Raw genomic sequence first — 25,999 nt, forward strand, 5'->3', positions numbered from 1 at the left:
CGTGCGTGCGTACCTTACAGTAGGCCGTCCACTAAACCTGGCTCTCTAGGTACTACGTACCGATACCGAACCAGGCCCAAGTGGGCTTCCGACTTCTAACCTGCAACTTATTATACCACTTGCCCCTCCCGCAATCTATTTACTCCTCCTCCCTTCCTCTCTTCTTCACCTGGATGTCATTCCTCTCTATCCATCACCTTTTTTCTTCTACCGATTCCTCGTGGGAAAGCGCTGTTGCGTTTCTATTCTTTCTTTCCCTCTTCCAATTTTTTCCCTTCATTCTGACTTTCCCGCAGCCAGAACCCACTCTCCTTAACCCGCTTGGAAACTACCAACTGGCTTGGCTGCTGACACTCCTTTTGAACCGGTAACAAAACCAACAACAACCTTTTTCACACCAAACACCCATCTTTTATACCACGACTTCTTTGATCCATCTTGTGGAAACCACTCCCTCGATATCCGGTGCCTTTTAGTTTTTTCGAGTTCTGCTCGCTGGATAAACATACAAGGACATCCGGCTCCCTCGATCGATCAATCCCTTACGATTCTCTCCGCGTGGTCTGGTGTTTACCCGCCTGGCTCTCTCTTCTCGACTTGGTTATCACAACCACCAACAGGAATACCAGTGATATTCTTTCTTTTCGACTCACGACGACTTTTTTGTCTCTGTATTCGCTTCAACGATACCCAATTGCCCATTTTCAGAGAGGAATAAACTCCTCCAGTAACGACATCCGAGCTCAGGAAAATGTCTTGTAGACAGACAGCTCAGCCTCAAGGGCCATATATGCCCATGCGGGATGCCATGGACCGCCACGACTACGGTGTCACCAAGACCCGTAAGGCTTCGTCCACTGGCGGCGGACGCGCCTGGAGCGAAGACGAGGTAAGTCGGACACAGTTCCTTGATAGGTGGCAAACAGCATCCAACTAACACGTCATCACAGGAGCACTATCTCCTCCAGACTCGCCTCCAGAAGATGCCCTACAAGTACATTGCGGCGCATCTCAAGAAGACGGAATTGGCATGCCGTCTTCACTATCACCAGCTCTCCCACGGCAGCAACCGACGCAAGCGCGCTGCGTCCTGCTCGTCGGCTGGCACCTCCAACGATCACTCGCCTGCCATGGCACAGAGGGCACCCAGCCCGGCCCGCGAAAGCGTGTCTCGCTCGGCCTCGCCCCCCGGGAGCTCCATGAGCTATAGCCCGCCGCCCCCGAGCCACGGCAGCAGTTGCATCCAGCTCCCCAGCATCATGACCTCCGGAGAGGTGCCTCGGTTACCAGCCATCCTCCCGAAGCCCTCCTCCATGACCCTCCCCCACCCCACAGCCTCTTCTCAGACGTATGCCTCGCCGGTCGCAGACAACCACGTTTCTGTTTCTCACCCCTCTGCCTACCACCCTCCCAGCCATCACCGAACAACTCCTCCTCTTCGCCTCGACTGCTCAGGGCTTCCCGCGCCTGCGATGCCGGCTCACACCGCCGCCCACGTCGATCTCTCCCGCCTTCACTCCATCTACTCGGCTCACCGAAACTCGTTCTGGTCCGCTGTCGCCAACGAGTACGGTCCCAACGTCTCCCCAACCGTGCTCGAGCAGGCCTGGAAGACGGGTGCCTGCTGCAGCCAGACTGCGCTGACACCCATCACGCCCATCTCGAGCCCGGGCAACGGAGAGCGGGATCCTCAGAGCAAAGGCCAGGACAAGACCCGCATCTCGTCGATCCTCGGCATTGACGCAGATCCTCGGACTGCTCGCGATAGAGATATCGTGAGGAGGATGGAAGAGGAGCGCTTCGGCATGATGCAACCTGCCCACTAAGCTGCTTTCTCTCCACCTCTACCTGCCTGACAACCCACCTCAAGGCAATCCCGGGAGCCGGGAAGGGCCTAAGATTTACCCAATGGTCTTTTGCCCGTGTATTATACGCACGTTCTATTTTCATTGGCCACATTCTTTTATTCTGATCCTGCGGCACTGGCACCTTCGCATGGGACGCAAAGGTGCAGTCATCCGCAGTCGATATCTATAGCACCGCGCATGCGGGGCAGGGGCGTTTTAATTGTGCCTCTCCATTTGACGACACCTACCATTCATTTCACTTCGTTTTATGGCTTGCGCGCTTTTGCTTTATCTCTTTACTACTCTAACGAGACGAGTATTGTTTAGTGGATGGGATTCATTCTCACGAGATGGGGAAAAAGGGGGTCGGAATACGAGGATTCTACTACAGGACATGAAGGGTAGACCTCGGGGATTGGAGAAACAGTTTTTCACAGCAACTTCTTCCTTTTTCGACATGGCTTGGAGGAATGTGGACAAGCCGGACGGCTTGAATCTCTTTGTTTATCGTCTCCTGTCGGTTTCTATTTTTCTCGTTGAGACGTCGCTGTCAGTTTTGTTTTCTCTTGTTTTTTGTTGCTCATCTTTTCTATGTATTAGTCCCCTATAGTAGGACTACGAAACGATGTGATGAAACTCGACGCCTGTCTGGAGTCTGGCCTACACCGCGCTTCTTGCACATGAGGTTACTTCACGTCTTGGGGGGGAGGAGATGGGGGATTGGCTAGGTCGGCTGGTAGTTGCCGACGAACAAATGTCTTAGTCTATTTTACGCTCTACAAAAACCTGCTCCTTGTCTTGTGTCGATGTGAAGCAATGTGAAACCGGATGATCGACGTATCTGAGGCGCAGAAGGGGGTGTTTGTTGTTTTTTCCAGGTGGGCGACTGGCGAGACAGGGCGTGCTTCATGGTTGTAGGATCTACGGGTTTGCGACGGCGGAGAGGGGCGGGCCCGAGCCCCGTTTGCAATGCTGCGATATCACGATGTTACAGTGGCGATGGACTGGAGCCGTTATCTCTGGGGTACAAATGAACGGGCTCGTGGTCGCCGCTAGCATTGGGCATGAGCCTGAATCTCGGGCTCTCTGTGTGAATTTTTTTCCTTCTTAAAAACCTAACTATAGGCCGATTGACATGTGCTATCTGATGCAATGGGGCGTGCTGATGGCGGGTGTGTGGCGCTCGGCCTGATGCGCGGCTGTATTGGACGGGATGCATGCGACGGTCGGAATTCTGTTATCTCGAGTTCCACCAGGGCGCGCGGAAGCTTTTTCTCTCGCATCCTGGTTTTTTCGGAGCTTCCGGTATTGTCCCCCCCTGCCCGGTCTGCGGAAGATGCGATATCGGGAGGGAGGATCTAGGTTTACGCTTTTGGGGATGCCGCAGCCCCGGGGCCCGCGTGGACCAAGGAGCCCCTCCGCGCATCGGGGCCCTCCCCGAGGTTCGGCGCGGCGGTCGGGAAGCCGGAGGTGGGCCGTGCGTGATTGGACCCGGGGCTTGGCCGGAGTCCACAAAAGGGCTCCGGGACGGGCTCGGTTCGGATGTGGACGAGATGTGCCAAATCCAAGCCTTGGAAAGCAGCCTGCAGCAGAAACAGCAGAAGCAGCCGCCTGCTCGCTGGCATATGATTCCGCAGTGCTTCCGCCGCCACCATGCTGGCTGGCCTCAGGGTGACTTGGACTCGATGGCGGCCGATTTTAATGTGGACCTAGCCATCGTTTCCCCTCTTTGGCGTGTCTAGCCCGGCCACCACGACACACACACACAGCGCGCACACAGCACACGCAGCGCGTGAGCAGCCTTTTGCAAACCGGGGCCTTGCACTAGCCAAGCTGCTGCAAGGCCTGGGGTTCGTTTTGCTCGGATCCGCTGTTGGCCCTTCGTGGCCCCATCGAATTGCTAAGCCGAGGGTGCGCATTCGACGACGAGCCCAATGGATGCCCGCTGCGGAGGAGGGGTTGGCTGGCAACGGTGGAGCAGCGTTTTTGCGAGTCGTGACTCGGGAAAGCTGCCCGGCCGTGACTGGCTTCTGGGGAGGAGGAGGTTCCGCCTTGGGGGGATTGATGCCATTGGAAGAGGGGGAGGCATCAATCGCCGGTGGTGAGGAGGGGTGAGCGAGGTGGTTTCGTCATCGTCGTGCCGTGCCGTGCCGTCTGTTTTCTCACTTCTGCCGTGAGTAGCCTTGTGTTTCTACCATCTCGGGCGTTTCCTGTACCTCACACCTTGCTGGTAAGTGGCCTGTATGCCTCTCTCCCTTGTGGCCCCCTCCTCCGTTATCAATCTCTATCTGGCGAGCGAAAAACCCTAACTACACCCTCGCACGCCGTGTCCCCTCCATGGTGAGTGTCACCGCCAGCACGCCGTCTGCCAACGGCCATTGCCATTGCGTCGGCCTCGTTCCCCACCAGTAATGTCCCCATGTGCCAGAGGAAAACCCTTTGACCGGGTTCCTCATCTCGGCCTGATTGGCAATGCTGCTCTCCCCAATCGCTCGCTGCAGAAGTGCAGAAGTGCAGAAGTGCAGAAGTGCAGAAGTGCAGAAGTGCAGAAGTGCTCCGGCCGTCTTGTTTAGCTTGGCAACCGGGTAACAAGACGCCACCACCCCAACTCTCTCCGCACCCGCTCTCTCCGCACCACCCACAACGCCCGTCGCACCACATTTTCCCTTTCACCTTGTTGTCCGTCTCCTCTTGCTCTCCCCTGTCTGAGCTGACCTTTGCTTGATTGTTTCCTTCTCCGACATCGCTGCTCGTTGATTGCCGAGTGATCAGGTCGACGTGCTGATTTTCAACGCCCTACAACTCTCACTCTTCCTCTTACCCGGACAGGAGCCAGAGTACATTCGAAAGTAGAAGTTTCTTAACTAACCCGCAGAGAGGATAGATACCCTCAGTTTAAATTCCCACCATGGCGGACCACCAGCAACCCACCACCGACCCGGCCCCCACCCGCGATCCCAAGGCCCCGGAGGACTATATCCAATTCCCCTGTCTGCCCCCCGGCGGACCCCTCAACCGCTGGTCTGCCAAGATTACCCGTGAACATGACTATCCCGGCGCTCAGGTATGTTGCTGGGTCTGTCTCGTGAGAGGCGGCGGTAGAGGGATTAGGTTGCCAGTGAGCAAACGGAAACTGAGTCAGGTCTAGGCCATGCTCTACGGAGCCGGTGTCCCCAACAGGGAGATGATGAAGACGGCGCCCCAGGTCGGCGTTGCGACAGTCTGGTGGCAGGGAAACCCGTGCAAGTGAGTCTCAGATGAGGAGAAAGGAGGCGGCCGTTGAGGAATTATAAGTTGCTGACCGAGTCTCCCGGCAGTACTCACCGTGAGTGACATGAAAGAGCGTGACGGACCACGAGCAGTACACTTACAACGGGCTAGTCCTCGACCTCGGTCAAATCGTCAAAAAAGCCATTGAGAAGGAGGGTATGCTGGGATGGCAGTTCAACACCGTCGGCGTGTCAGACGCCATCACCATGGGAGGTGAAGGTGAGTGAGGTCCTCCAAGATGGACGGACGGAACCCCGAATAACACTCCTCAACCAGGCATGCGCTTCTCCCTGCAGACGCGCGAGCTCATCGCCGACTCCATCGAGTCCGTCACCTGCGCGCAGCACCACGACGCCAACATCTCCATCCCGGGCTGCGACAAGAACATGCCCGGCGTGGTCATGGCGGCGGCGCGCCACAACCGGCCCTTCATCATGATCTACGGCGGCACGATCCGCAAGGGCAAGTCGGCGCTGCTCGAGAAGCCCATCAACATCAGCACCTGCTACGAGGCCCAGGGCGCCTTCGCCTACAACCGCCTGCACGCGGCCACCGACGCCGGCGCGCCCGGCCGCACCAGCGCCGACGTCATGGACGACATCGAGAAGCACGCGTGTCCCGGCGCGGGCGCGTGCGGCGGCATGTACACGGCCAACACCATGGCGACGGCCATCGAGGCCATGGGCCTGTCGCTGCCGGGCTCGTCGTCGTTCCCGGCCGAGTCGCCCGAGAAGCACCGCGAGTGCGAGCGCGCCGCCCGCGTGATCCGCACGACGATGGAGAAGGACCTGCGGCCGCGCGACCTGCTCACGCGCGCGGCGTTTGAGAACGCCCTCGTGCTGACCATGATCCTCGGCGGCTCGACCAACGGCGTGCTGCACTTCCTGGCCATGGCCAACACGGCCGGCGTGGCCCTGACGCTCGACGACGTGCAGCGCACCAGCGACCGCACGCCGTTCCTGGCCGACCTGGCGCCCAGCGGCAAGTTCTACATGGAGGACCTGTACGAGGTGGGCGGCACGCCGTCGGTGCTGAAGATGCTGGTGGCCAAGGGCGTCATCGACGGCGGCATCATGACGGTGACGGGCCAGACGCTCGCCGACAACGTCGCCGACTGGCCGAGCCTGGATCCCGGCCAGCAGATCATCCGCGCGCTGGACGACCCCATCAAGGCCAGCGGCCACATCCGCATCCTGCGCGGCAACTTTGCGCCCGGCGGCGCCGTGGCCAAGATCACGGGTAAGGAGGGCCTGTCGTTTACCGGCACGGCGCGCGTCTTCAACTGCGAGAACGACCTCTCGGCCGCGCTGGCCGCCGGCTCCATCAAGCGCGAGGACGGCAATCTTGTTGTTGTAGTGCGCTACGAGGGTCCCAAGGGCGGCCCCGGGATGCCGGAGCAGCTCAAGGCGTCGGCGGCCATCATGGGCGCCGGCCTCACCAACGTGGCCCTCGTCACCGACGGACGCTACAGCGGCGCCTCGCACGGCTTCATCGTCGGCCACGTCGTGCCCGAGGCGGCCGTGGGCGGGCCGATTGCCCTGGTGCACGACGGCGACGTCATCACCATCGACGCCGTGCGCAACCGCATCGACGTCGACGTCACCGACGCCGAGCTGGACGCCCGCCGCAGCCGCTGGGTTGCCCCTGAGCCGCGGGTCAAGAGGGGCGTGTTGGCCAAGTACGCCCGCCTGGTTGGCGATGCGAGCCACGGCGCCGTGACGGATGTCTGGTAGAGACGCGGCGAGACGATGAGAAGAAGTTGGGTTTGGCAGGGGGCTGCTGAGCATCAGGCTGCAAGTGTAAATGAGCTCAAAACACCAAGGCGGATGCTGGATGGTTACTGACCAGGGGACATAACAAAAAGGAGAAAAAAGGAGAAAAAGTCGCTTAGTTATGCAAGCACACCCACCGAGGCCCAAATATCCAAAAATGATATAAATTCGTCTTCTCTCATGTTCGTTCTGTCTGTCAATCATCTCCAACACATTATCCAGGGGCCACAACGCAACACGACACCTAAACGAAACAATGATCGATATGTACATACAGACTCATCTCTATTAACAACATGCCATCCGTACTGCAGAAAGCCAACAAACGAACGAAGGGTATCGCGCAGACACATGCTTCCTTTCCGTCTCTCCGTCTTCCTTCTGCCTAATGCTCACTCCTGCTCTTGGACGCGACTCACGTACTGAAACCAATCCACCAATTTCTCATCAAGGCCTACCACCCAAGAATTATCATATCCTCAATACAGCCCTCTCGAGGCCAAATCACCACCTGACTTGTCTCCATCGTGTGCTCCCAAGTCTCCTTTCATATCTGTTGCTGGCAGCCCCAAGACAGTATGTCGACCGGTGAATCTCTGGCGGGCTCTAGTCGCCCAGCGGCATGCCCTCGAGCTCATCGAGCAACCGTCGCCAGTTGTCAGCAAGCATCTCTGCGTACTTGACTCGCTCTCCAGCCCAGTCCTGGTTCCAGCGGCTGACGTGGTACTGCGTCGATTGGAACGAGATCAGTTCGTCGCGGATGCACTCCTTGACAAAGACGGAACGGTTATGTTGCTGGACAATGGATTCCTTGTCCTGTTCATTGTGTTAGTCACTCACATCAGACGACCGTCTCTTCAAAACTCACCTTGATGATGTTCTCGGCTACCCTTTCAATCTCGCCAGGCTTCACCAAGCCATCCGGTTTCGATCGCAAGTTGGCCAGCTTCGTCTCGTTGGTTTGGATCCTCCGTTCGAGGTACGGGATGTTGTCCTTGTCCAACCGCTCCCGCCTCTCAAACATCTCTCGCATGCTTACAAGGGCATCGCGCTGTCGCTTCAAATCCTCGAGCACACCCTCGTCCCATCCTCGGCTCTCATCCTCCATCAAAGCTTGGCACGTCCGCAGGTGCTTGCTCATTGCGACCAGGCCGTCGTTGAGCAGGGGAACCTCGTTGGTATCCGTCGCATACGTGTCGGCCGAGGCTTCGGTAAGGGATGCTAGAGACAGGGCAATGCGAGCGTGGTCGGCTGCCACACCCTCGGTCCGCTTAACAAGGCGATCCATGATGTTGCAGACGCCAATGTACAGTTCAGCGGAGCGTTGGATGCCGGCTCGGGTTCGAGAAAAGAGGTCTTCGAGAGTGGGCGGTAGCGAATCTTCGAGACCTGGGGGTAGTGCTCGCTCGGCGAACTCGTCTTGAACAGAAATCGTGGCCTGTTTGCGCCAAACAGCCAGCTCCTGTTCGTCCTGTTAGGGTCAATGACACACCGTTAAAAAGATGAAAGCAACATACCGTAGGGACGGTCAGAAACATGATGACCATCTGCTCCTGGCTCAACACAGGGTGTCGCACGAGGGCATTCAGGAACCTAGCCAGACCCCGCCTCCGCTTCTCAATGAAAGCGCCGTCGTTGGACAAATGGCTACCATTGACGCCCATGCGCTTGGGCGGGAGCAGCGGTAGGATCCGGAAGGGATATCTCTTGTGGAGGCAGTCCAGCAGCCAGACAAAATCGCTATACCGGCGGATGACCTTGCTGCCGCGACGCAGACTGGCGACTTCATAGTTGTGGTGCTGGAACATGAACATGCCCTCCTTCTCCGGCATCAGAGTCACGATGACGTTCTCCTCGACGCCGTGACCAGTCCTGCCACCGGGCTGGTGTTGCTGGAGTCCTGGTGGGGGATTGCCGCTGGGCGTGCGATCAGGCCCGCCAAAGGGATTGGGATCGCTGCTCTGCGGCGTCTCACCAAAGCCTCCAGCGGCGGTGTTGTTCCCGTCAAAGTAGCCCCATCCACCGGGCGCCGGGGCGGTGGCGGCGACGGCGGTCTGCTGTCCTCCATTCGCAGCAGGGGCGGGGGGCGACGCGTACTGGGCGGCTGTAGGGGGCGCGACGGGAGCCGTCACAGGCGGCGGCTCGACGAAGCTGGTGTGGCCGTTTGTGTCGTGGTTCCTGGCGCCGTTTGGCTTCGCGTGATCATGGTTCTTGTGAACATCAGGCGTGTTCCATGGGTCATCCTCGGGCAGGTCGTCCATGGCCGGTCGGGGCAGCTTGGGGTGCCGGGGAGTCGGCGGCGTGTCTTTGGGCGGTGTCTGGGGAGGCTTGGACGCAAGCTCATCCACGGGAGGCAGGATAGGCTCGGCGGTGATGCCGGGGAGCTTGGGTTGCGGCAGGTCTACCAACGAAATGAGTTATTAGCTGTAGTGTCCCCACCAACGGCAAGCCGGGGGACATGAATCCACCGATGCGGTGCGATATGATAAGGTCGCGGACGCAATGACGATAGGGCAAGCGCCAGAGTCGCCAGCGGGTTTTTATATATCGTGGTGCAAGGGGGTGGGCTGGGAAATATTGCATGGGCGTCACTTACTGCGTCGTCGCTCATCCACGCCGTCGAGGCTGATGATCTCGCCCTCCTGCGCCAGGCCCACCAGGGCCAAGACGACATTGAACTCAGCCCGGCCCAGCGTGACATGACTGTCTCCGGGAGCCACCAGGGACATGATGCGGGCCTGAGCATCGGCGCCGAGCCGCGCGGTGGCGAAGAGCTTCGCGATGCCGCCGGCCGCGATCCGTCCGCCGTCGCCGTCTTCGCGCAGGACAATGTCAAACGTCTCGATGTAGCTGTCGGGCACGTCAGACACGGAGAGCAGGTTGCGGACCAGGTCGGCGCGGCTCTGCTTCTTGCGCGGCGTCGGCATGTCCCACGGCGAGCCGCCGCCGTGGCCGCCATCGTCGTCGGCGAAGAGGCTGTTGGACGAGGTTTTGGACTCGGCCTCGTCGAAGAGGCCGCCGGTGGACTTGGGCCGGGCGGGCGACGCCACCATCGTAGGCTCGTCCGGGGGCGAAGTTCCAAAGAGGGACATTGTGGGAGGGATGGCTTCGAGGAAGCGCTCGTCGTCGATGTCGCGCAGCAAGTCGGATCGTCGAGGGCTTCGTCGGCGTCCCGTCAAGGGCGGATGATGCCGGTGGTAAGAGGGATTCGTAATCGCTATTGAGGGCGCGATGCAGTGGTGGACGAGAGCGCAAGGCCACGCGCCAGGGCACTGAGCAAGGAGGGCTACCGCGGCGGCCTGGGGATGCAGGATGGGCAGCAGAGTCAAAGGAAATGCAGCGGCTAATCAAACAGAGATGCACGCAATTGGGAGGAGGGCGGCAACCGGGAAGAGGATGGGGGAGGTTGGTGAAGTCATTCCAGGGTGGAGAAGCCAGGGCGTTGGCGTAGTTCGCCGCTTGTAACACACCCAGACGCCTACGGAGTACCTTAGCTCGTGTGGAGCACTACAGCGTACATGTACCCGGTACTCCCGATCTTATCGCTCCCGTTCTGCGACGGCGCCACAGTTGGCGTCGCCAGGTACAGGTACGGGCACGCAAACGGGCCTCAATGGTGTGGCTGCGTGCGCTTTCATGCTTCAATTCCTCAACCACCATTGCATGCTGCATGCGGACAACCATTGCCTCCAGTTTGTGTATCCAAGTGTGATTGTACATTGGTGTTGTCACATTCGAGTACTTTCTCAAGTACGCTATCATACAGTGTCCCAGCGGCCCAGCTGCTCTTCGCTTCTCGACATCTAAAACAGCGTCTCCTCGGCCTGCTTGTTCTCCTTCTTGACCGCGCTCTTGATCTTGTGCACGCCCGGCACTCTAAAGTACAAACTGGGTGACTCGCCAGGCGCCAGTTGGTGGCTCAGGTATCCCCGGTGCGCCGGGTCACGGTAGTACTCGATGTCCTCACGGCTGGTGGGGTCGGGCAACCGGTACCGGAAGAGGTTCTTCCTCGCCTCCGCCAGCACGCCCTCGACGTGCTCCTTGCCCTGGGGTAGCGGCTTGTCTGTGTTAACCGACTCGCCTGTCAGGAGGCGCTTGATGGACAGCCGGGTGTAGTATCTGGTTAGCACCTTGCCGCCCTGGCCCTCGATGGCGGTGATGGCCTGGGCCGAGACGCGCGAGACCATCACGTCAATGGGCTGCTTGAGGGTTTCTGCGCCGCGGGACAGCACCTTGACGCCGTCTTTGACGGTTCCCACGAGGCCGCTCTCAATCAATTCCTTGGGGGTGATTTGCTTCGTCGAGTCGAGTCGTCCCTGGTCGATCCAGGCCTGGATCTGGTCGAGATTCACCTCCGACATCTTGGCCGCCCGGCTGCACCACAGTTAGCAAATTGGCACTTTTCCCGACCTCATCCAATGCTGCTCGCGCTTACTAGTTATTGAAACCCTTCCGACCGAGCTTGACAATCAGAGGAGTCTGACCGCCCTGGAACCACGGCTTGACCTTGCCGTGCTGCTTCTGACCCTTGTGACCGCGTCCTGACGTCTTTCCGTGGCCGGAGGAGGGGCCGCGGCCGACTCGCTTCTTCTTGTGCATGGCGCCCGGGTTGTCTGCGAGGCTGCCGAGGATGGAGGCGTGGCGGTTCTGGAGCGAGAGACCGGCCATGTAGGCCGTCAGCGAGGTGACGGGCCCATTGGCGGTGGCCCTGCAGCACAGTGACGTGCTGAGAGGGGAGATTCGGGGAGGCATTGTCGCGGGAGAGGGGCCGTGGCCGTGTCGAGTCGATATGAGGCTCTCGCTGGTCTCGCTGTCGACGTCCAATTTTTTGGGAAGCTTTGGATGGTACGTACTGTAGAAATGTTGATGCCTTAGGCCACAAGTTCGACTGGACCATCATGTGGGGGACCTCTGGACATGTAAGAGATTCTGTTTTGAAGATGGAAATTACTTCGTAATAAAATGTTTTCTATCATTGAGCTTGAGGGCCCTCTTCATACTTCAATTGGGTATGGGGCCACTCTCACCATTGTTCGCTGGAGCCGCAAACGACGAGAAGAGGGGTCTAAGTTACTTCGCAAACTCCGGGTCCAGACTGGAAATGGGTCGTGTTGCTGGCACTTTCACCACCAAATGTCTCCCGCTTGTTTTGTTAATTCTTAAAATAAATCAGATTGAACATCCTGTATATAAAAACCGCAGGTTATTGACCAAGTACGTATATGTCCGTCGACCCCCTATAGCACGCTAAAGACATACCATCATTCCCAAACTCCAAGACACCAGTACGTACCCAAAACACCACTCACAATCACACTCACACTCACAAATCAACCACCCTCTCCGCATCAAACCCCCGAGTATCCTCCAACGTCGGGCCCTTGAACCCAAGCACGTAGCCGCGCTGGTTGGCAACAACACGAATGCCGCCGCGCTGGAACTGCGTGGTAAAGTGCGTGTGGCCAAACATCCACCAGGCCACGCGCGCAAACGCCGGGTGCTGCAGCACGTCGGTCGCAAAGGCCGCCTGCCACGGGTTGCGCTCGTGCTCCGGCCGCGACGCGCCCTTGACGCACGGCGCGTGGTGCGTCACCACCAGGATCTGCCGCTCCTCGGTGCACGGCGGCAGCGTGTCCAGCTCGGTGAGCGTCGCCTTGAGCCACGAGACGTCCCGCGCGTGGCAGTCGTTGTGGTTGGACACCTTCCAGCCCTTGATCATCTTGTAGTCGGACACGCGGAGAGTGACGTCGGCCTCGGCCTCGGGCGGGATGTCGGACCAGAGCGTACAGCCCAGGATGGTCAACCGGGAGGTCTTGTCGTCCCAGCGGTCGCGGTCCAGCAACACCAGCTTGCCGGCGAGCACCTCCTCATTCTCCATCTGGCGCGCCTTCTCGATGCCCGCCCTGTAGCTCATCTCGTAGAACTCGTGGTTGCCCAGCACGAGAAACACCTTGTCGAAGCGCGCCGTCTGCCGGGCCAGGAAGCGCAGGAAGGCGTCGTAGTCGACCATGCGGCCGATATCGCCGCCCAGCACGAGCAGGGGGGCCTTGACCTCGAAGTCAAAAGTGTCGTATTGCCGGTTCAGCTCCAGATGGAGATCGGACATGATCTGCACCTGGCGTCCACATGCCGTGCCGTTGGGCGTGGGAGGGCCCATCAACATTTCCGAAAACCGATATAGAATATCCATTGTAAGTAGGGATCGGCGAGATGCTCTGGGATATGAAGGAGGGTTGGAAATGCTTCGAACAGAATGAATAAACCATCTTGAGAAGAAGCCAGCCCGACTTATAATACCAGATGGAATGTCTGACTTCAGAGATGGCTGAGCTAGTAGCACGGCCTCCACCCAAGCCACTGGCGCTCTGCCTCAATCCGGTCAGCCCTAGGACTATAGTCATGGCCTAGAAGGTCCTGAAGAATCGGGCCCAGTGGCGTAGGTCGAAGGACAAAAACTTAAATGACGAAATAGAATAGTTAAACCAATAATGATTAGTTTCGCTGTTTTCAGGCCGTTATCCAGGACAGAAACAGCGCTCCATCGTACATCATGAACACCCAAGTACTAGGCCCACTTCCTGAGTACCAAATGCAGTCCGAAATCTATCACAACATTATTCAAAACAGACACCCAGTCTCCCTCTGGACCAAGACCCCAATGCACGTGCCATGTCCCGCAAAGGTCCTTGAGTATCCTGGTCGAGTCGAGGACCAAGAAAAAAAACATCTCTGGGACTGCCTCTGAAAGCAAAACGCCTCTCCTCTTTCCTGCTGTCCCTGCTGTGTACAATGAATCCGCATGCTATGTAATCAAGTCGGTCATGCCGCCCGACGTCCATGCACTCTTGGGAGTGCTCAGTGCGGTTGTGTTGTTTGTACATCTTGATATGAGTCCGTCACGGACTATCTCGAATCGGCGTCTCTTCATCTCGAAGCACCTGCTCGAGAGGGCTGGCCGTTCTTTATTTGTTGCTTCGGTTCAAAATCGAGTCATCTTTATGGGTGCGCCCAGCCGCCTGCAACATCCACCCATTCGGCAAGGCAGGATCCTTCCTTGCCTTCCACGTCGACGACGTCAGTGTCGCACCTACACCGGCAGCCAACACCCCCTTCTTGCGGGGTGTCCCAGTGTTCCCAGTAGTCGTCCTCCTCGAAGCGTGTACGATCATTGAGCGTCGTCTGTTCTAGATAGGACTCGCGGGGAAGCTGAAGGCCTGGGGCATTTGAGGGACAGTGCTGGATAGTGGTATGTCGGTATCCAAAGTCTCGGAAGTAATGGATATCCCTGGGGCCTAGGAGAGCGCCGGCAGCGAGGGAGTGAATGGGCGCATCGCCCCACTGGAAATGGTTAGCATCGCTTTTGCCAAGAAATTCATGCCAAGAGATAAGGGGCACACAACATACCCGTTCCATCCAGAAGCCACCGCTGCGGTCCATCATCTGAAAGAAATCCTGGTACTCCTTGCTGCGGAACCAGCTGAGCTTCGCAATCTCAAAGTTGGACCAGAAATGGCACATGTTGTACTTTTCGCCTTCCATGGATTCGCCATCGATGATGGGCTTGGTGTTTTTCTTCGGGCTAGTTGGCGGAATAGAGTCCTTCGGTGACTCTTCATCCTGCTCCTCCGGAGGTTCGACAAACATTTCCCAAAGACCTTGAGAGGTTAGGTTGTTGAGGCGCTTGTAAGCGGAGGCATATCGGAAAATATTGGGGACGGTCTCGCGGAGTTCCTTGACGGCGATGGTAAATCCGTACGTTTTGTTGTTTTCGATCATCTTCAAGAAGGGATCACTATGAGAGGTTAGCACCCACGTCTTAGAGAACCTTCGTGTGAGAGCAACATACTATGTGATGTCACAGAAATAACTGATTTCGGGCTCGACTCGCCAGTACCACTCGTATTTCAGCAGAAGGGGATGGTTGAAAAAGAAGCTATACATGGTTAGGTTGGTTTCAATATGGGCATCATGGGAAGCCTACCCAGAGTAGAAGCGACACATTTTGTGATAGCTCTCAAGCCCGCCGTACATGACGGCAGCATCGCCCTGCTTCGCAATGCCTTCCTGTGCAACCGCGGGGTCGATCCAGTCGGGGAATCCCCACATGTCAGGTCCGACCTTGCCAAACTCGACCTCCCCAGATGTGTGATTTCGGATCGTTTCCTTGAAGTTGTCGTCGAAGTCGCCGTCGTTGAGGAAGACGTAGGGGTAGTGGTACCATCGGTTGAAGTGGCGTTCGACAGACTTGATCGACTGGATAACGCCGTCAATCTCCTTATTTCTCGCAAGGATAACGAAGGCAGCATTGGCACGGGGCTTCGACATGTCGGGTTCGGCACAGCCTTCGACGAAGACCTTATCGTACTTTTCGCTGATTTTTCTGTAATCGCACAACTGTCAGTGAACTGGACTTGGACGAAGGAGTGCGACGCAGAAGCATTGGAAAGCGACATACCGCATAGCTGGGGCAGCCCCCCCGGGTATCAAGAACCTTGCGGGAGAGCTCGGGTGGCTCACGAAGAGAATGAATATCAAGATGAGCACCAGCATAGGGAAGAATATGACAATCCCCAACGGCACCGAAATGGTCGAGTTCCCCCGCAAGCGCAAGGGTCTTCGAAAGAATGCCATGCGAGAGTCGCTCTTCTTCCCCCTCTTCTCGTCGACAGGAAGCGGAAGGGGCGGATCATTGGAGACCCCCTTGGTGGCCCGCCGGATCAAATCCATGGCGAGAATGGACCTGCCTCAGCGGCAGGTGTTGTGATTGAGAGCGAAGGAGGTCGGAGGGACATAGAATGCGCCGCTAGGAGGCGCCAGCGTCGGGGCGGCGGCGGCGGCTGAGAGACGGGCGAGGGCGGTAGGGTAGGGAGCGAGGAAGATAGACCGGGGATGATGCAACGAGGAGGAATTAAGTCGAAACTCGATCAGGGCGGAGGAGGCGAAGGAGGCGACGGGAAGCAACGGCGAGGGAATGACGGATATATCGGGCGAAGCGAAAGTCGGCGTCGATTGCGCAAAGCAGCAAGCAGCAGGTTCCGGCACTTCCAGGAGTCGTACGGGTAAGGAGTGGGAGATATGGAGTTGGAATTAATAAAGAGCGGCAGGGACCACGTTCCCTAAACCACGTTCCCCAAACCAGAATTCCCACCCACTGACGCGTCCACCGAGAAAGCGGCGGCAGTGGGTCCTGGATCGAATCGTCAACGGGGGCGGGCGGCAGAGCGAATGGCGGCCGCGGGGGGGTTGAAGATGCGATCGCGGGTGGACGCAAGAGGGCGGATCTTTCTACGAGGCCTGAGAAGGCTGAAGGTTGAGATACGAGAGACTCGGCGAAGTGATGTCAGCCCGGTTGAGATGCGTGCGCCTGTTGAGATGCGGTGGATTTTGAAGCCGCCGTAGCGACAGGCGACAGGAGGCTTTTGGCAAGGAGGTGCCCAGGGCCGTTCAGAGGGTCCCTGTAAATGGACAGGGGGCTCAGGGGCCAATTACGGCGCTGTGAGCATAAACACTGGGACCAGTTAGGGACACAGGGGGGCCACTGGTTGGACTGGGTGCGCCGGGAATGGCGGATAATCTGATATCCCAGATCCGGCACCCCCCTCTCGTGCAAATTTTGGGACAGGAAGCCTGTTGAGATTTGGGAAACAGCCACGCCAAGCAAGCCGCTTCCAAGTTTTTTCTTCTTCTTTACGCGCATGGACACCGCAGCTTTTGGCCATGACGGCCCCACCGGTCCATGCAGCCACCCACTTCCCCCGGAGGCCGAGTGGCTCTGTGCACACTGTGGCTATCTGCAGTGGAGGGGGGGTTGAGGGGCCTGTGCTGTGGCTTGTCACCGCTTGTGGATGGCATTGTGCATCCTAATTAGTGCAGAATGCGCACAATGAGACGTCGCACCGCTTGTTCCTTGTTTCTGCCGTCATCTGAGCTCTCTTCGTCGAATCGGGCGCTGCTTGGTCCTCTCACATGCACGGCCGCGGAGCTAACGTGGCAAACCAAACTCACGGGAAGCAATTGAGCCTCATTCATGTCAGCAGAAGCTGCACTCACATCATTCGCCTGCTGATAAGCTCGGGCGAGCCATACCCACACCGTCGACCCGGAACCGCAGACGAAACAGCACTCCGCCTATCTCGCCGAGAGAGATTGAGTGGACGTGCAGCACGCACTTCGGAGTGGGCGGTAATTTTGGATCCCTGAACGCGTCACCTAATTTGGACGAACCCTCGCCGCCGAGAAAAAAAATGGCTCCCAAGATCACATCCAAGAACCTGTCCTACGACTCGTCCGCGCCGCCGTTCCTGGCCGCGCTCCGGGCTCAAGCCGCCGGCGGTCCGGGCCCCGACCCCCTCCTCGCCGCGCAGCGGAGATCGGCCAAGAAGCGATCCAGCAGCGAGGACGCCGAGGATGTGCCTCTGGTGGTCGACGAGGACGGCAACGTCGTGAGCCACCTCGAGGTGGACAAGGACGGCGTCGTCGTCAAGGATTCGCAGGATCACGGCCTTGATGGATCAGCAGCTGCATTTGAAAAGGAGACGACCAAGGAGTCGGAGAGCAAAGTCTCCATTGGTGGACGGAAACGCAAAGTTGGAAAGGTCATTGGCGACGCTGCGGGCAAGGGAGGAAAGCAAGGCGATGCCAAAGAAGGAACCAAGGACCGCAAACCCAAGAAAAAGCCGAAGAAGATCAAGCTTAGCTTCGACGAGGATGAAGGCTGAATGGAGGGACCAAGAGGCTATCGGCAATCAGTCTGAGGTTGTCCAGCCAGTCCTTGGATGTTATCACAACCACATTCGCCGCCTGCCCGATTCGGTGTCTGAAAGTCCGGGGTCTCACGCCACTTCCCAATCACCCAAGGAACCCGTCCGGGCTTGTATGGGCCGACGCCCAAGCAACAGCCAAGGTTTGGTCCGTAAATTCCCAGGTCCGAGCTATGCCAGGAGACTATCCTAGTAACAAGCCTCACGCTGTGAACTGTGAGAGAAGGGTTGGTTGGATATGTAGCTTAGAAAGCCAAGCTAGTAGACCCGGACGGAGCCGCATGAGTCGGCTTTAGATCAATTACAACCCCAAAGTACATTGCGTCAGAGTTACGCAAGCTGATGAACTCTATAATTACGAGGAGCTCAAGCACTCCAATATCCGACAGAACTTCATTTCGATCAATGTGGTCCAGGGAACACTCGAATGGCACTCAAAACAGTGGTCAAAACGACTTCTGCAAGCTAGTAAATTGACACAGGGAAAAGGCACCCTAATCTACACAAATCCGCTGCTCTCCCCGGGGCACCATCCCGCCTTCGTCTAGTGTTCCTTCAATACAACCACAGTCCATAATGCAGATGTGTGCATTTATCGGTATCGGTACTCGGGCTTGATGTAATCGGCGAAGGTCTTGGGCTCCTCGAACTCGGGGGCGTGGTGGTGGTGGTGGTCATCCTCGGCGCCGACGTAGTCCATCTTGTAGACGCTGCCGCACTCGGGGCATCGCTCAATGGGGCGGTCCTTGGTGAGCTGTAGTCAATCGACGTCGTTAGCAAACCTGTTCCATCCGTCCGGATGTGGACTTGGAGAAGCACTTACGCCGAGCCAGTGGACGTTGTGGGAGTCGGCGGGGAAACCGGTGCAACCAGCGAACTGCTCCTCACCAGCGGATCGGACCATGACGGGGTTCTCCATCGTGCCGAGGCGGCTGGCGTCAAGAGGGCGCATGTCGAAGATGTCGACACCCTCCATCTTTCCGAGAATCTCGAGACGCTCCAGACCAGTGGCCTGCTCGAGGTCGGTGGGGACGGTTCCGGGCTGGGCACCGGGGCCGAAAAGGTCGTCCTCGGTCTTGACCTCTGTTGGCAGCTTCTCGTCAGCGATGTGCTCTTCACAATGACTCGACCGAGGTTATGGGGGATTGCGGAGAGGCGGCAATCGGGGCTCGGAATCGTGGCGACGTACCCTTCAGAGTCTTGTAGGAGCCGACCTTGGTCTGGGAAGCGGCAGCGACGGCCTCGGGGGCCTTGGGAGCATCGCCTGGAGCACAGTCAGGTCAGCCATCGTCACCAAACACCATCATACGAGGATTGCCATTGGGCGGGCGGGAGCAAAATGCGTACGGCGGACAAAGGAGGTGGTGAAGGAGCGGGCGACGACGGGGCGAAGGGCGGCGCGGCGGGCCGCAGCGATGGCGGTGCGTTGCATGAACATTGTATCGGTTGCGCCGGCGATGGAGGTTTGGATGATGCTGGGAGAGGTGTTGTCGAGGGATTTGTGAGGATGGGCTGATTTGGGAGGAAGTTGAATGGCGGACCCAATTCGGGCACCGGAATTGGCCAATCGCGAGCGACGTGATTTGCAACACGTGACTTCTCAGCTTCCAAGCTCGGCTGACTCTGGGAGTCCCCGATGACCACGAAAACAGACCACTACGCTGCGAAGGATGAGTTCGTATTCGGACGGCTTATCAATTAAGATCGAAACATGTCAATTGTGGCCTCTTCAACATTTATTGGTTTTTGTTGTTGCAACTAGAGCTGTGAGAATGGCTTCGTTTCTTGGCACCCTGGTTTTTTCGCCAAAATTAAGTTCCAAGTTTAGGCCATTCGTAGCGCGCCTCCTACCATACTCTCGCAATGCTTTGTAACGAAAGTCAATGATTTGGGAATAGAGTGAACAACTGGGCGAACTCCAGAAATGAGAGAATAATATTCGAATATTGTTCTATATCTACCTATTGGACTCATCAGTCACCGTCACTTTGAAGCTGACGTAGTAATAAGCAACCGATAATTGGCGAGTGCGTGGGCGGTGATCACCAAGTGGGAAGCAATCATCTAATCATCAGATGAGCCATTGCTGCCTACAGCACCCCCGCAAACAGGCATTTGGTGAGATGTTCGTTTGCGCTCCCATTGGCTAGGATACATCAGTTTTAGTTCTTGTCCTAGAAATATAACGTGGGCTTTTTCCCTTCTCGCACGGCAACAGCGACTTTTCCCATGTCAATCGTTCCCCTAACCTCACCTTTTCTCACTCACCACGAACAATACAAGCGACCGATAAATCCTCTCAAAGCGAGCCTAAATTTAATGCAGTCATGTTAGGCTCAGCCACCATTCTTCGCGGCTTCAAGATCTCTGTGGCCGTTCTCGATGCTTTCCTTTGCGCTAATGGGGTGGATGAAACTGAAGGTTGTCCACCAATGTCCCAACACCATCCAGATAAAGATCCCATTTCTGCCTTGCTCTACACAAAAGTCTCCGAGGCAGGCGGAACTGCTAGCAAACATAAGTTTCGCGTCATGATCCCTTCCAGAGAAGGACATGATCATTCTACTGTCGCCTATGTCACATATTCTTGGCTTACAGTCTATGCACATCGCGACCTGCAGTTGGACGATGAAGCGTTCGCGGAAATTCCGACAGGATTCCAAGAACTGAGAAGGCAGGTTTTGTCCTATGTCGATAAAGTATCTCAGGGTCGCATTTCAGATGAAGGGCGGCTGGGCCTATTTGCTGTTCACACGCATGAGTATCGAGGTTTATACAACCCCCGGGAACTCATTGATAGATTCAACGTCTGTCCCTCTTATTTTTTATCCTCTTATTCTTCATTTTCGTTTACTAACTAACTAACCTCCTTTGCCATTCCAGGCGACTCAGTATTGCGATCAGTGTGATGCAGTTTTCAATGATCCCCAGGAATTGAATGATTGGAATAAGCGAGCATGGAATATGAGACAGGATCATCGTGCTGAAGTTCATGGGTCTATCGAGGGTAGGAATCCACTCCCAGATGTATAAATGACTTTCAGGCCCGTCTCGAATCTTCTCAACCGATGCGCACTTGTCCTGTTACTCCAACTCTATGACCAAGTCTTGGTTTCATCCTGAGACAGCTGGACGTTTATTTCCATCTCATCTCCCGCGCCTGTGCCTACTCCCAAAATATAGTCGCCTTCGCACAACAACCACTTGTTATCAATCCAACGGGCAACGTCGCGCTTTTGGATCACCATATTCATCGTCGATGTTTTAGACGGCTCAATGGTTGCTGTTTTCTCAAAACCCACCAACGCCCTTTCTTCTGGCCGGTCCTTGTGGCAAATATATAGCTGCACAACTTCTTGGCCAGCCACATTTCCAGAGTTCTCCACGGTGACAGAGACAGTCCAGTCCTCATCGTTGGAACTTCCTGCAGATATAATGGAAGTGAAATGGGTGTAACTCAGCCCATAGCCAAACCACCACTGTGGTTGTATGTCAGTTTGGTGGCTGTACCATCGATACCCGACTTGGGAACCCTCCTTGTAGAGCACAGTTCCGTCAATTCCTGGCCAAGACTGCGGGTCGGAAGAGAAAGGAAGATCGGCGTAACGCCGCGGCCACGTAATAGGCAATCGGCCAGATGGATTCACAGTCCCAAAAAGCACATCCGCCAAGGCATTTCCAGCTTCCTGTCCTCCGTACCAAGCCTGCACAAATGTCGACACTCCATCAATCCACGGAAGCTCAACGGGAGATCCTGATTGATTGACGAATAGTAATTTCTCTGGCCGATTTGTACGTTGAAGGAGGGCTTCGATAAGTAGATCTTGGTCTCCTGGTAGCGCCATTGACTGCCTGTCATAGCCTTCGCTTTCCCATTCATCGCTTAGGCCTAGGACCACAACTGTCACCTCACTCTCATTCGAGAGAGTGACGGCCTCGGTTATCATAGTCTGTGAATCCGGGATTGGCGGAGAGAAACCGATGCGAACTGATGGATTGGAGGAGAAGACATGATTAACATCGTCTGAGGAAGCCCTCTCAGCTGTTGAGTGGGTGTTCACCCAGCCCTCAATCGACACCTTGTAGTGCTTTCCGGCTTCCATAAACTTGGCATTGATGCACTCGGCGCTTCCGAATGAGTAGAATGTCTCTCCTCGATTCTCCCAATTGGCGTTATCGACAACGAGTTCTCCATCGACGAATAGCTTGGATCCTCCGACACTGCTTAAACTGAAGGAATGCGTTCCTGAAACTGAAGAGAGGACTGTTGAGGAAGCTCTGAAGGAATAAGGTGGGATAGGGTCAATCTGGAACTCCAGCGGAGCACTGTCCGACAGATCGATGTTCGAGCTGTCGCGGAATTGTGTCTCTACAATAGGACCAGATAGATCTGTCGATGCAAAGAAGTCAATCTGGACCATTGACTTTTCTTGGGCATCCGCTGATGGATCTGAGGTCCACTGGGCTTTCTCGAAGAGAGGTAGCCACTTCAATGCGTATGCTCCAGGCGCATATTTAACAGACAAGTCGATGCCATGCGTTTTAGCCACTGCCTTGAATGATTCCATGGGCCGGCTCAGATATTGCGGGTTCATGCTCGCTGAGCCGCCACCACCAGGGGTGCCTAAAAGAGCATTGGGCCCGATGAATGCTACCTGTTTCCCAGCAAGAGTCTCCAGCTTCAAGGGTAGTGTTTGAGTCGAGTTCTTGAGTAGGACAATACCACTTGCCGCCATCTCGCGCATTAGCTTGGTGTCTTCTTTGGTTGTAGAAGAAATTTCTGTGCGGTCTCGCGACTTCTTGGCAAGCTCCGGAGAAAGTCCCAGAAGGTCGAATTTGCGAGCGAGTGATAGGATGCGGGTAACGGAGGTGTCTAGAGCCTGTAAGGTCTCTGTCGTCGGGTTGTCCTGGATTGCCTTGAGGAGGATTTTCCCACGCTTCTCTGGAGGCCCGGGCATTTCCAAGTCAAGGCCAGCAATGAGACTCTCCAGGGTCGAGTTGGTACCGCCCCAATCACTCATGACGAGGCCTTTAAATCCCCATTCCCCTCGAAGAATATCCTTGATTATGGGGGCATTCTGATCCATATGTTCGCCATTGACAACGTTATATGAGGTCATGATGCAATCCGGAGGCGATTGTGACCTGATGATCATCTCGAAGGGTTTGAGGTAGATTTCTCGGAGTGCTTGCTCAGAAATCTTTGCATCAATGCTGAATCTCTCATATTCTTGCTCATTGGCGATACTATGGAGTTTCACCCGTTAGTAATATTTTCTAAGCGAAACGGCTATGGAGGTAACGTGGTCTAAAGGGTCAACTGCTTACAAGTGCTTTGCCGTCGCTGAAATCTCACCCGTCTCTTGAACGCCACTGATATACTCGATAGCTAATGCTCCACTGAGGAAAGGGTCCTCCCCGAAGCACTCGAAGTTGCGTCCGCCTAGAGGGTTGCGGGCACAGCATATTGTTGGGGCGAGCAAGATGTGCGCTGCTTTAGTCTTGGCTTCACGACACAGCAAACGACCCAAATCTCGCATTTGAGTTTTGCTCCATGTTGCTGCTTGGCAAACAGGACCTGGAACGAAGGCTGCAGATGGTCCGTCAACGGCGAACTTTCCGCGAGCACCAGAGGGCCCATCTGTTGTCTAGGATCGTTGGTGTTAGGCATGAGTGTACATTAAGAAGTCAATGTCAAATACCTTGATCGACCCTATGCCAAGCCGTGAGATTTCTTGAGTTTGCCAGATGTCAGATCCTGAGAGCAAGAAGACCTTCTCCTCTAGAGAGAGCTGCCCGAGCAGCGTTTCAATATCAGTGGATGCCATGTTGCCGAGGTGCAGAAAGTCAGCCAGAGTGAGTGTGTACCTGCTTCAGACATCCCTGGCTATCTGGCGAGTTCTTGACTCGACTCTTATCTGACCGAAGCCTCCTTAGCACCGGTTGTTCTCCGGGTTTTTGTGGTGATGAAGTTGTGGATCGCGGCTAGAATGCCTCGATTCGGATATCTCGTGCGGTTGAACCACGGTTCTTCTTATCCGAATACTCAACCTCGCGGTTTGCCGATCGCGGTATTCGTGGCAATTGATTGGTAACACCAGACTACGACAGTCGTGATAAGGGCTGCAGGAACGCTATCACTTTGTCCGACGGCCTATTGGGAATTAGTCCGAGCTGGTAGTCGTATTATCGGTGGGGCGTCAACCCGAGAATCGCGGTATTTGTTTCCATTGGCTACAGGCTGGATATTTGACTTGACTCGGGGCAATTGAGCTAACTTAAGCGATGCGCGATTGATAGAGCAAGGATGCAACTACGTAGTTATCTTGCACTTCAGACTTAGACTGCTTGATTGCCTGAACTTGGAAGCGGGGGCGGGACATCTTAATCTGAAGCCAACTTGGGAGAGGTTTGACTCAAGAGTTTATATAGTGAGCTTAAAGAAGGCCCCTCCCATCACAAATAGTGAGCGCCAAAAGCACACGAATCTCAGGTTTAATATTGTTCTTCATCATCATGTCTCCGTCCGACAGCATGGCTCGCAGAGAGCCAGAGCGGCATGACTCAAGTGGCACATACCTTCTTGTCATGGCCTGCTTCGTTGTGACAGCGAACGCAGCAACGCAGGGTTATGACTCCTCTATGATGGTGAGTTATCATTGAATTCCCCGCCCCCGTTCGATTTTACTCACAAAACTGCATAGAATGGCCTCCAGATTTTGCCTTCTTACACCGACTATTTTGGACTGACGACGACAACACTTGCTCTCAATGTCGCCATTGTCTTCGCTGGCTCTGTGATAGCCATGCCCATTGCCGGCCCCATCGCCGATGTATGGGGTCGTAAGTGGGGAATTGCCATTACTGCGATCATATCTATTATCGGTGCTACCATCCAAGGTGCTGCTGTCCATGAGGCCATGTTCTGTATTGGCAGATTGCTTGTCGGTGTTGCCATTACGACAGGTTCTACGGCTGCTCCCGCGTACGTTTCGGACCCCCTAAACTACATCCGATCGGCATGCTTACATCAAATGTAGTTACATCTCCGAAGTCGCACATCCCAGGAATCGTGTCATGCTTACTGGCCTTTACGGCACGAGTTGGTACATCGGCAGCCTCATTGCGGCCGGCGTTACGTACGGTAGCCAGTTCATCACCACCACTTGGTCATGGCGACTTCCCTCTCTTGTATGTCGAGATTGCATATTTCATCCAAACTTGGACTAATTTGATGACTAGCTCCAATTCATCCCTTCAATTCTATGCCTTGCGCCCCTGCCGTTCATACCGGAAAGCCCGCGTTGGCTTATTTACAAGGATAGACATGAGGAAGCTCTAGCTATTCTGACGAAATATCACGGCCAAGGCGATCCAAACTCTACTGTCGTTGCTATAGAGTACGCCGAGATCTGTCAGACTCTAGAACATGAAAAAGCAGTACAGAGTACCGACTGGAAGGCTTTGGTTAGGACTCGACCCAATCGGTGGAGACTTGGTGTCACGGCGGCAGTTGCTTGTAAGTCTCAACGGTGCCTTTCTGCTTCTTGAAATGAACTAATCATGTACGTAGTCTTCTGCCAAGTCAGCGGAAACAACATCATCACGTACTATCTTGGAGACGTTCTCACTGCTGCCGGAATCACTGAGATGCAAACTCAGCTAGCCATCAACATAGGACTGAGCGTATTCAACCTTTTTACGTCATCGCTTGGCGCTTGGCTGAGTGATCGGGTTGGAAGGAGAAGGGGCTTCCGTACGCATATCTATCCCCTCCTCTGCTGACCCTCAATGAACTGACATTTACCATTTAGTGTCCGTGACAATCATCATGTCATTGTTGCTAATTATTGTTGCTGCCTTGACCAAAGTTTACGGAGGCAACCCAACTCTCGCATCATCCGCCGCTCAAGTCGCCATGATCTTCCTTTTCTACGGCGCCTACTCATTCGTCTGGACGCCTCTAGCCATTCTATACCCCGTAGAGGTACTCTCGTACTCTATGAGGGCAAATGGTCTTGCCTTCTATAACGGTGTCTGCTATGGAACCGCCTTCCTGAACACCTTTGCGATTCCGTACGCTATGCAGTGGTCAAGCTGGGGATTCTATCTTATCACGGCTTTCTGGAACTTGGTTTTCGAATGCGGGATCATTTATTTCTATTTCCCTGCCACAGAGGGAAAGAGTCTTGAGGAAATTGATGTTATCTTTGAGGGGATTAGGCATACAGACTTGGACGTGACAATAGCAGATGTTCTCGAGGGCAAGGCTGTTGATCTTGAGATTGCAAAGGGGGAGTTAGTAGCTAAAGCCTGAGGGCCAAGTTAGAGCCAAGTATTTATGGCTATT

The 25,999-nt window shown here is 55.7% G+C and overlaps 13 protein-coding genes across 13 annotated transcripts; 7 read left to right on the forward strand and 6 right to left on the reverse strand.

Moving 5' to 3' along the window:
- Positions 1–751: 751 nt before the first annotated feature.
- Positions 752–1,826, forward strand: BGZ61DRAFT_496440 (uncharacterized protein; the record flags this gene model as incomplete). The annotated part of the gene is made up of 2 exons (XM_046251020.1): positions 752–889; positions 951–1,826. The coding sequence occupies 2 exons, from the start codon at positions 752–754 to the stop codon at positions 1,824–1,826; spliced, it is 1,014 nt and encodes a 337-aa protein (XP_046100626.1).
- A 145-nt stretch (positions 1,827–1,971) lies between these two features.
- BGZ61DRAFT_68789 (uncharacterized protein) lies at positions 1,972–2,613 on the forward strand. The gene has a single exon (XM_046256985.1). The coding sequence runs from the start codon at positions 2,116–2,118 to the stop codon at positions 2,455–2,457; it is 342 nt and encodes a 113-aa protein (XP_046100627.1). The 5' UTR covers positions 1,972–2,115; the 3' UTR covers positions 2,458–2,613.
- A 358-nt stretch (positions 2,614–2,971) lies between these two features.
- On the forward strand, positions 2,972–3,965 carry BGZ61DRAFT_68792 (uncharacterized protein). Its single transcript, XM_046256986.1, has one exon. The coding sequence runs from the start codon at positions 3,065–3,067 to the stop codon at positions 3,587–3,589; it is 525 nt and encodes a 174-aa protein (XP_046100628.1). The 5' UTR covers positions 2,972–3,064; the 3' UTR covers positions 3,590–3,965.
- Positions 3,966–5,152: 1,187 nt separating this feature from the next.
- BGZ61DRAFT_68800 (dihydroxy-acid/6-phosphogluconate dehydratase) lies at positions 5,153–7,337 on the forward strand. The gene is made up of 2 exons (XM_046256987.1): positions 5,153–5,336; positions 5,394–7,337. The coding sequence occupies exons 1-2, from the start codon at positions 5,276–5,278 to the stop codon at positions 6,848–6,850; spliced, it is 1,518 nt and encodes a 505-aa protein (XP_046100629.1). The 5' UTR covers positions 5,153–5,275; the 3' UTR covers positions 6,851–7,337.
- On the reverse strand, positions 7,051–10,304 carry BGZ61DRAFT_520314 (uncharacterized protein). Its single transcript, XM_046252446.1, has 4 exons — positions 9,486–10,304; positions 8,407–9,290; positions 7,758–8,360; positions 7,051–7,705 (listed from the first exon to the last, which is right to left on the reverse strand). Exons 1-4 carry the CDS (start codon positions 9,979–9,981, stop codon positions 7,496–7,498), a joined length of 2,193 nt encoding a protein of 730 aa, XP_046100630.1. The 5' UTR covers positions 9,982–10,304; the 3' UTR covers positions 7,051–7,495.
- Positions 10,305–10,309: 5 nt separating this feature from the next.
- Positions 10,310–11,903, reverse strand: BGZ61DRAFT_456868 (ribosomal protein L18e/L15P). The gene is made up of 2 exons (XM_046246573.1): positions 11,325–11,903; positions 10,310–11,263 (listed from the first exon to the last, which is right to left on the reverse strand). The coding sequence occupies exons 1-2, from the start codon at positions 11,639–11,641 to the stop codon at positions 10,693–10,695; spliced, it is 888 nt and encodes a 295-aa protein (XP_046100631.1). The 5' UTR covers positions 11,642–11,903; the 3' UTR covers positions 10,310–10,692.
- Positions 11,904–12,212: 309 nt separating this feature from the next.
- BGZ61DRAFT_359513 (Metallo-dependent phosphatase-like protein) lies at positions 12,213–13,046 on the reverse strand (the record flags this gene model as incomplete). The annotated part of the gene is made up of 1 exon (XM_046241086.1): positions 12,213–13,046. One exon carries the CDS (start codon positions 13,044–13,046, stop codon positions 12,213–12,215), a length of 834 nt encoding a protein of 277 aa, XP_046100632.1.
- An 839-nt stretch (positions 13,047–13,885) lies between these two features.
- On the reverse strand, positions 13,886–15,616 carry BGZ61DRAFT_359248 (family 15 glycosyltransferase; the record flags this gene model as incomplete). The annotated part of the gene is made up of 5 exons (XM_046241055.1): positions 13,886–14,227; positions 14,294–14,681; positions 14,736–14,822; positions 14,871–15,269; positions 15,345–15,616. The coding sequence occupies 5 exons, from the start codon at positions 15,614–15,616 to the stop codon at positions 13,886–13,888; spliced, it is 1,488 nt and encodes a 495-aa protein (XP_046100633.1).
- A 1,517-nt stretch (positions 15,617–17,133) lies between these two features.
- On the forward strand, positions 17,134–17,607 carry BGZ61DRAFT_496445 (uncharacterized protein; the record flags this gene model as incomplete). Its single annotated transcript, XM_046251021.1, has 1 exon — positions 17,134–17,607. One exon carries the CDS (start codon positions 17,134–17,136, stop codon positions 17,605–17,607), a length of 474 nt encoding a protein of 157 aa, XP_046100634.1.
- A 634-nt stretch (positions 17,608–18,241) lies between these two features.
- On the reverse strand, positions 18,242–19,087 carry BGZ61DRAFT_359960 (cytochrome c oxidase subunit VB-domain-containing protein; the record flags this gene model as incomplete). Its single annotated transcript, XM_046241124.1, has 4 exons — positions 18,242–18,403; positions 18,473–18,732; positions 18,839–18,899; positions 18,959–19,087. 4 exons carry the CDS (start codon positions 19,085–19,087, stop codon positions 18,242–18,244), a joined length of 612 nt encoding a protein of 203 aa, XP_046100635.1.
- An 889-nt stretch (positions 19,088–19,976) lies between these two features.
- Positions 19,977–20,682, forward strand: BGZ61DRAFT_359378 (uncharacterized protein; the record flags this gene model as incomplete). The annotated part of the gene is made up of 2 exons (XM_046241075.1): positions 19,977–20,456; positions 20,533–20,682. The coding sequence occupies 2 exons, from the start codon at positions 19,977–19,979 to the stop codon at positions 20,680–20,682; spliced, it is 630 nt and encodes a 209-aa protein (XP_046100636.1).
- A 62-nt stretch (positions 20,683–20,744) lies between these two features.
- On the reverse strand, positions 20,745–23,477 carry BGZ61DRAFT_535611 (glycoside hydrolase superfamily; the record flags this gene model as incomplete). Its single annotated transcript, XM_046254287.1, has 3 exons — positions 20,745–22,896; positions 22,978–23,297; positions 23,352–23,477. The coding sequence occupies 3 exons, from the start codon at positions 23,475–23,477 to the stop codon at positions 20,745–20,747; spliced, it is 2,598 nt and encodes an 865-aa protein (XP_046100637.1).
- A 706-nt stretch (positions 23,478–24,183) lies between these two features.
- BGZ61DRAFT_359922 (MFS sugar transporter-like protein) lies at positions 24,184–25,966 on the forward strand (the record flags this gene model as incomplete). Its single annotated transcript, XM_046241116.1, has 6 exons — positions 24,184–24,297; positions 24,354–24,634; positions 24,690–24,840; positions 24,892–25,168; positions 25,223–25,405; positions 25,464–25,966. 6 exons carry the CDS (start codon positions 24,184–24,186, stop codon positions 25,964–25,966), a joined length of 1,509 nt encoding a protein of 502 aa, XP_046100638.1.
- Positions 25,967–25,999: the final 33 nt, after the last annotated feature.

This window comes from Ilyonectria robusta (genome assembly GCF_021365365.1).
Source record: "Ilyonectria robusta strain PMI_751 chromosome Unknown BGZ61scaffold_18, whole genome shotgun sequence".
Taxonomy (NCBI): Eukaryota; Fungi; Ascomycota; class Sordariomycetes; order Hypocreales; family Nectriaceae; genus Ilyonectria; species Ilyonectria robusta.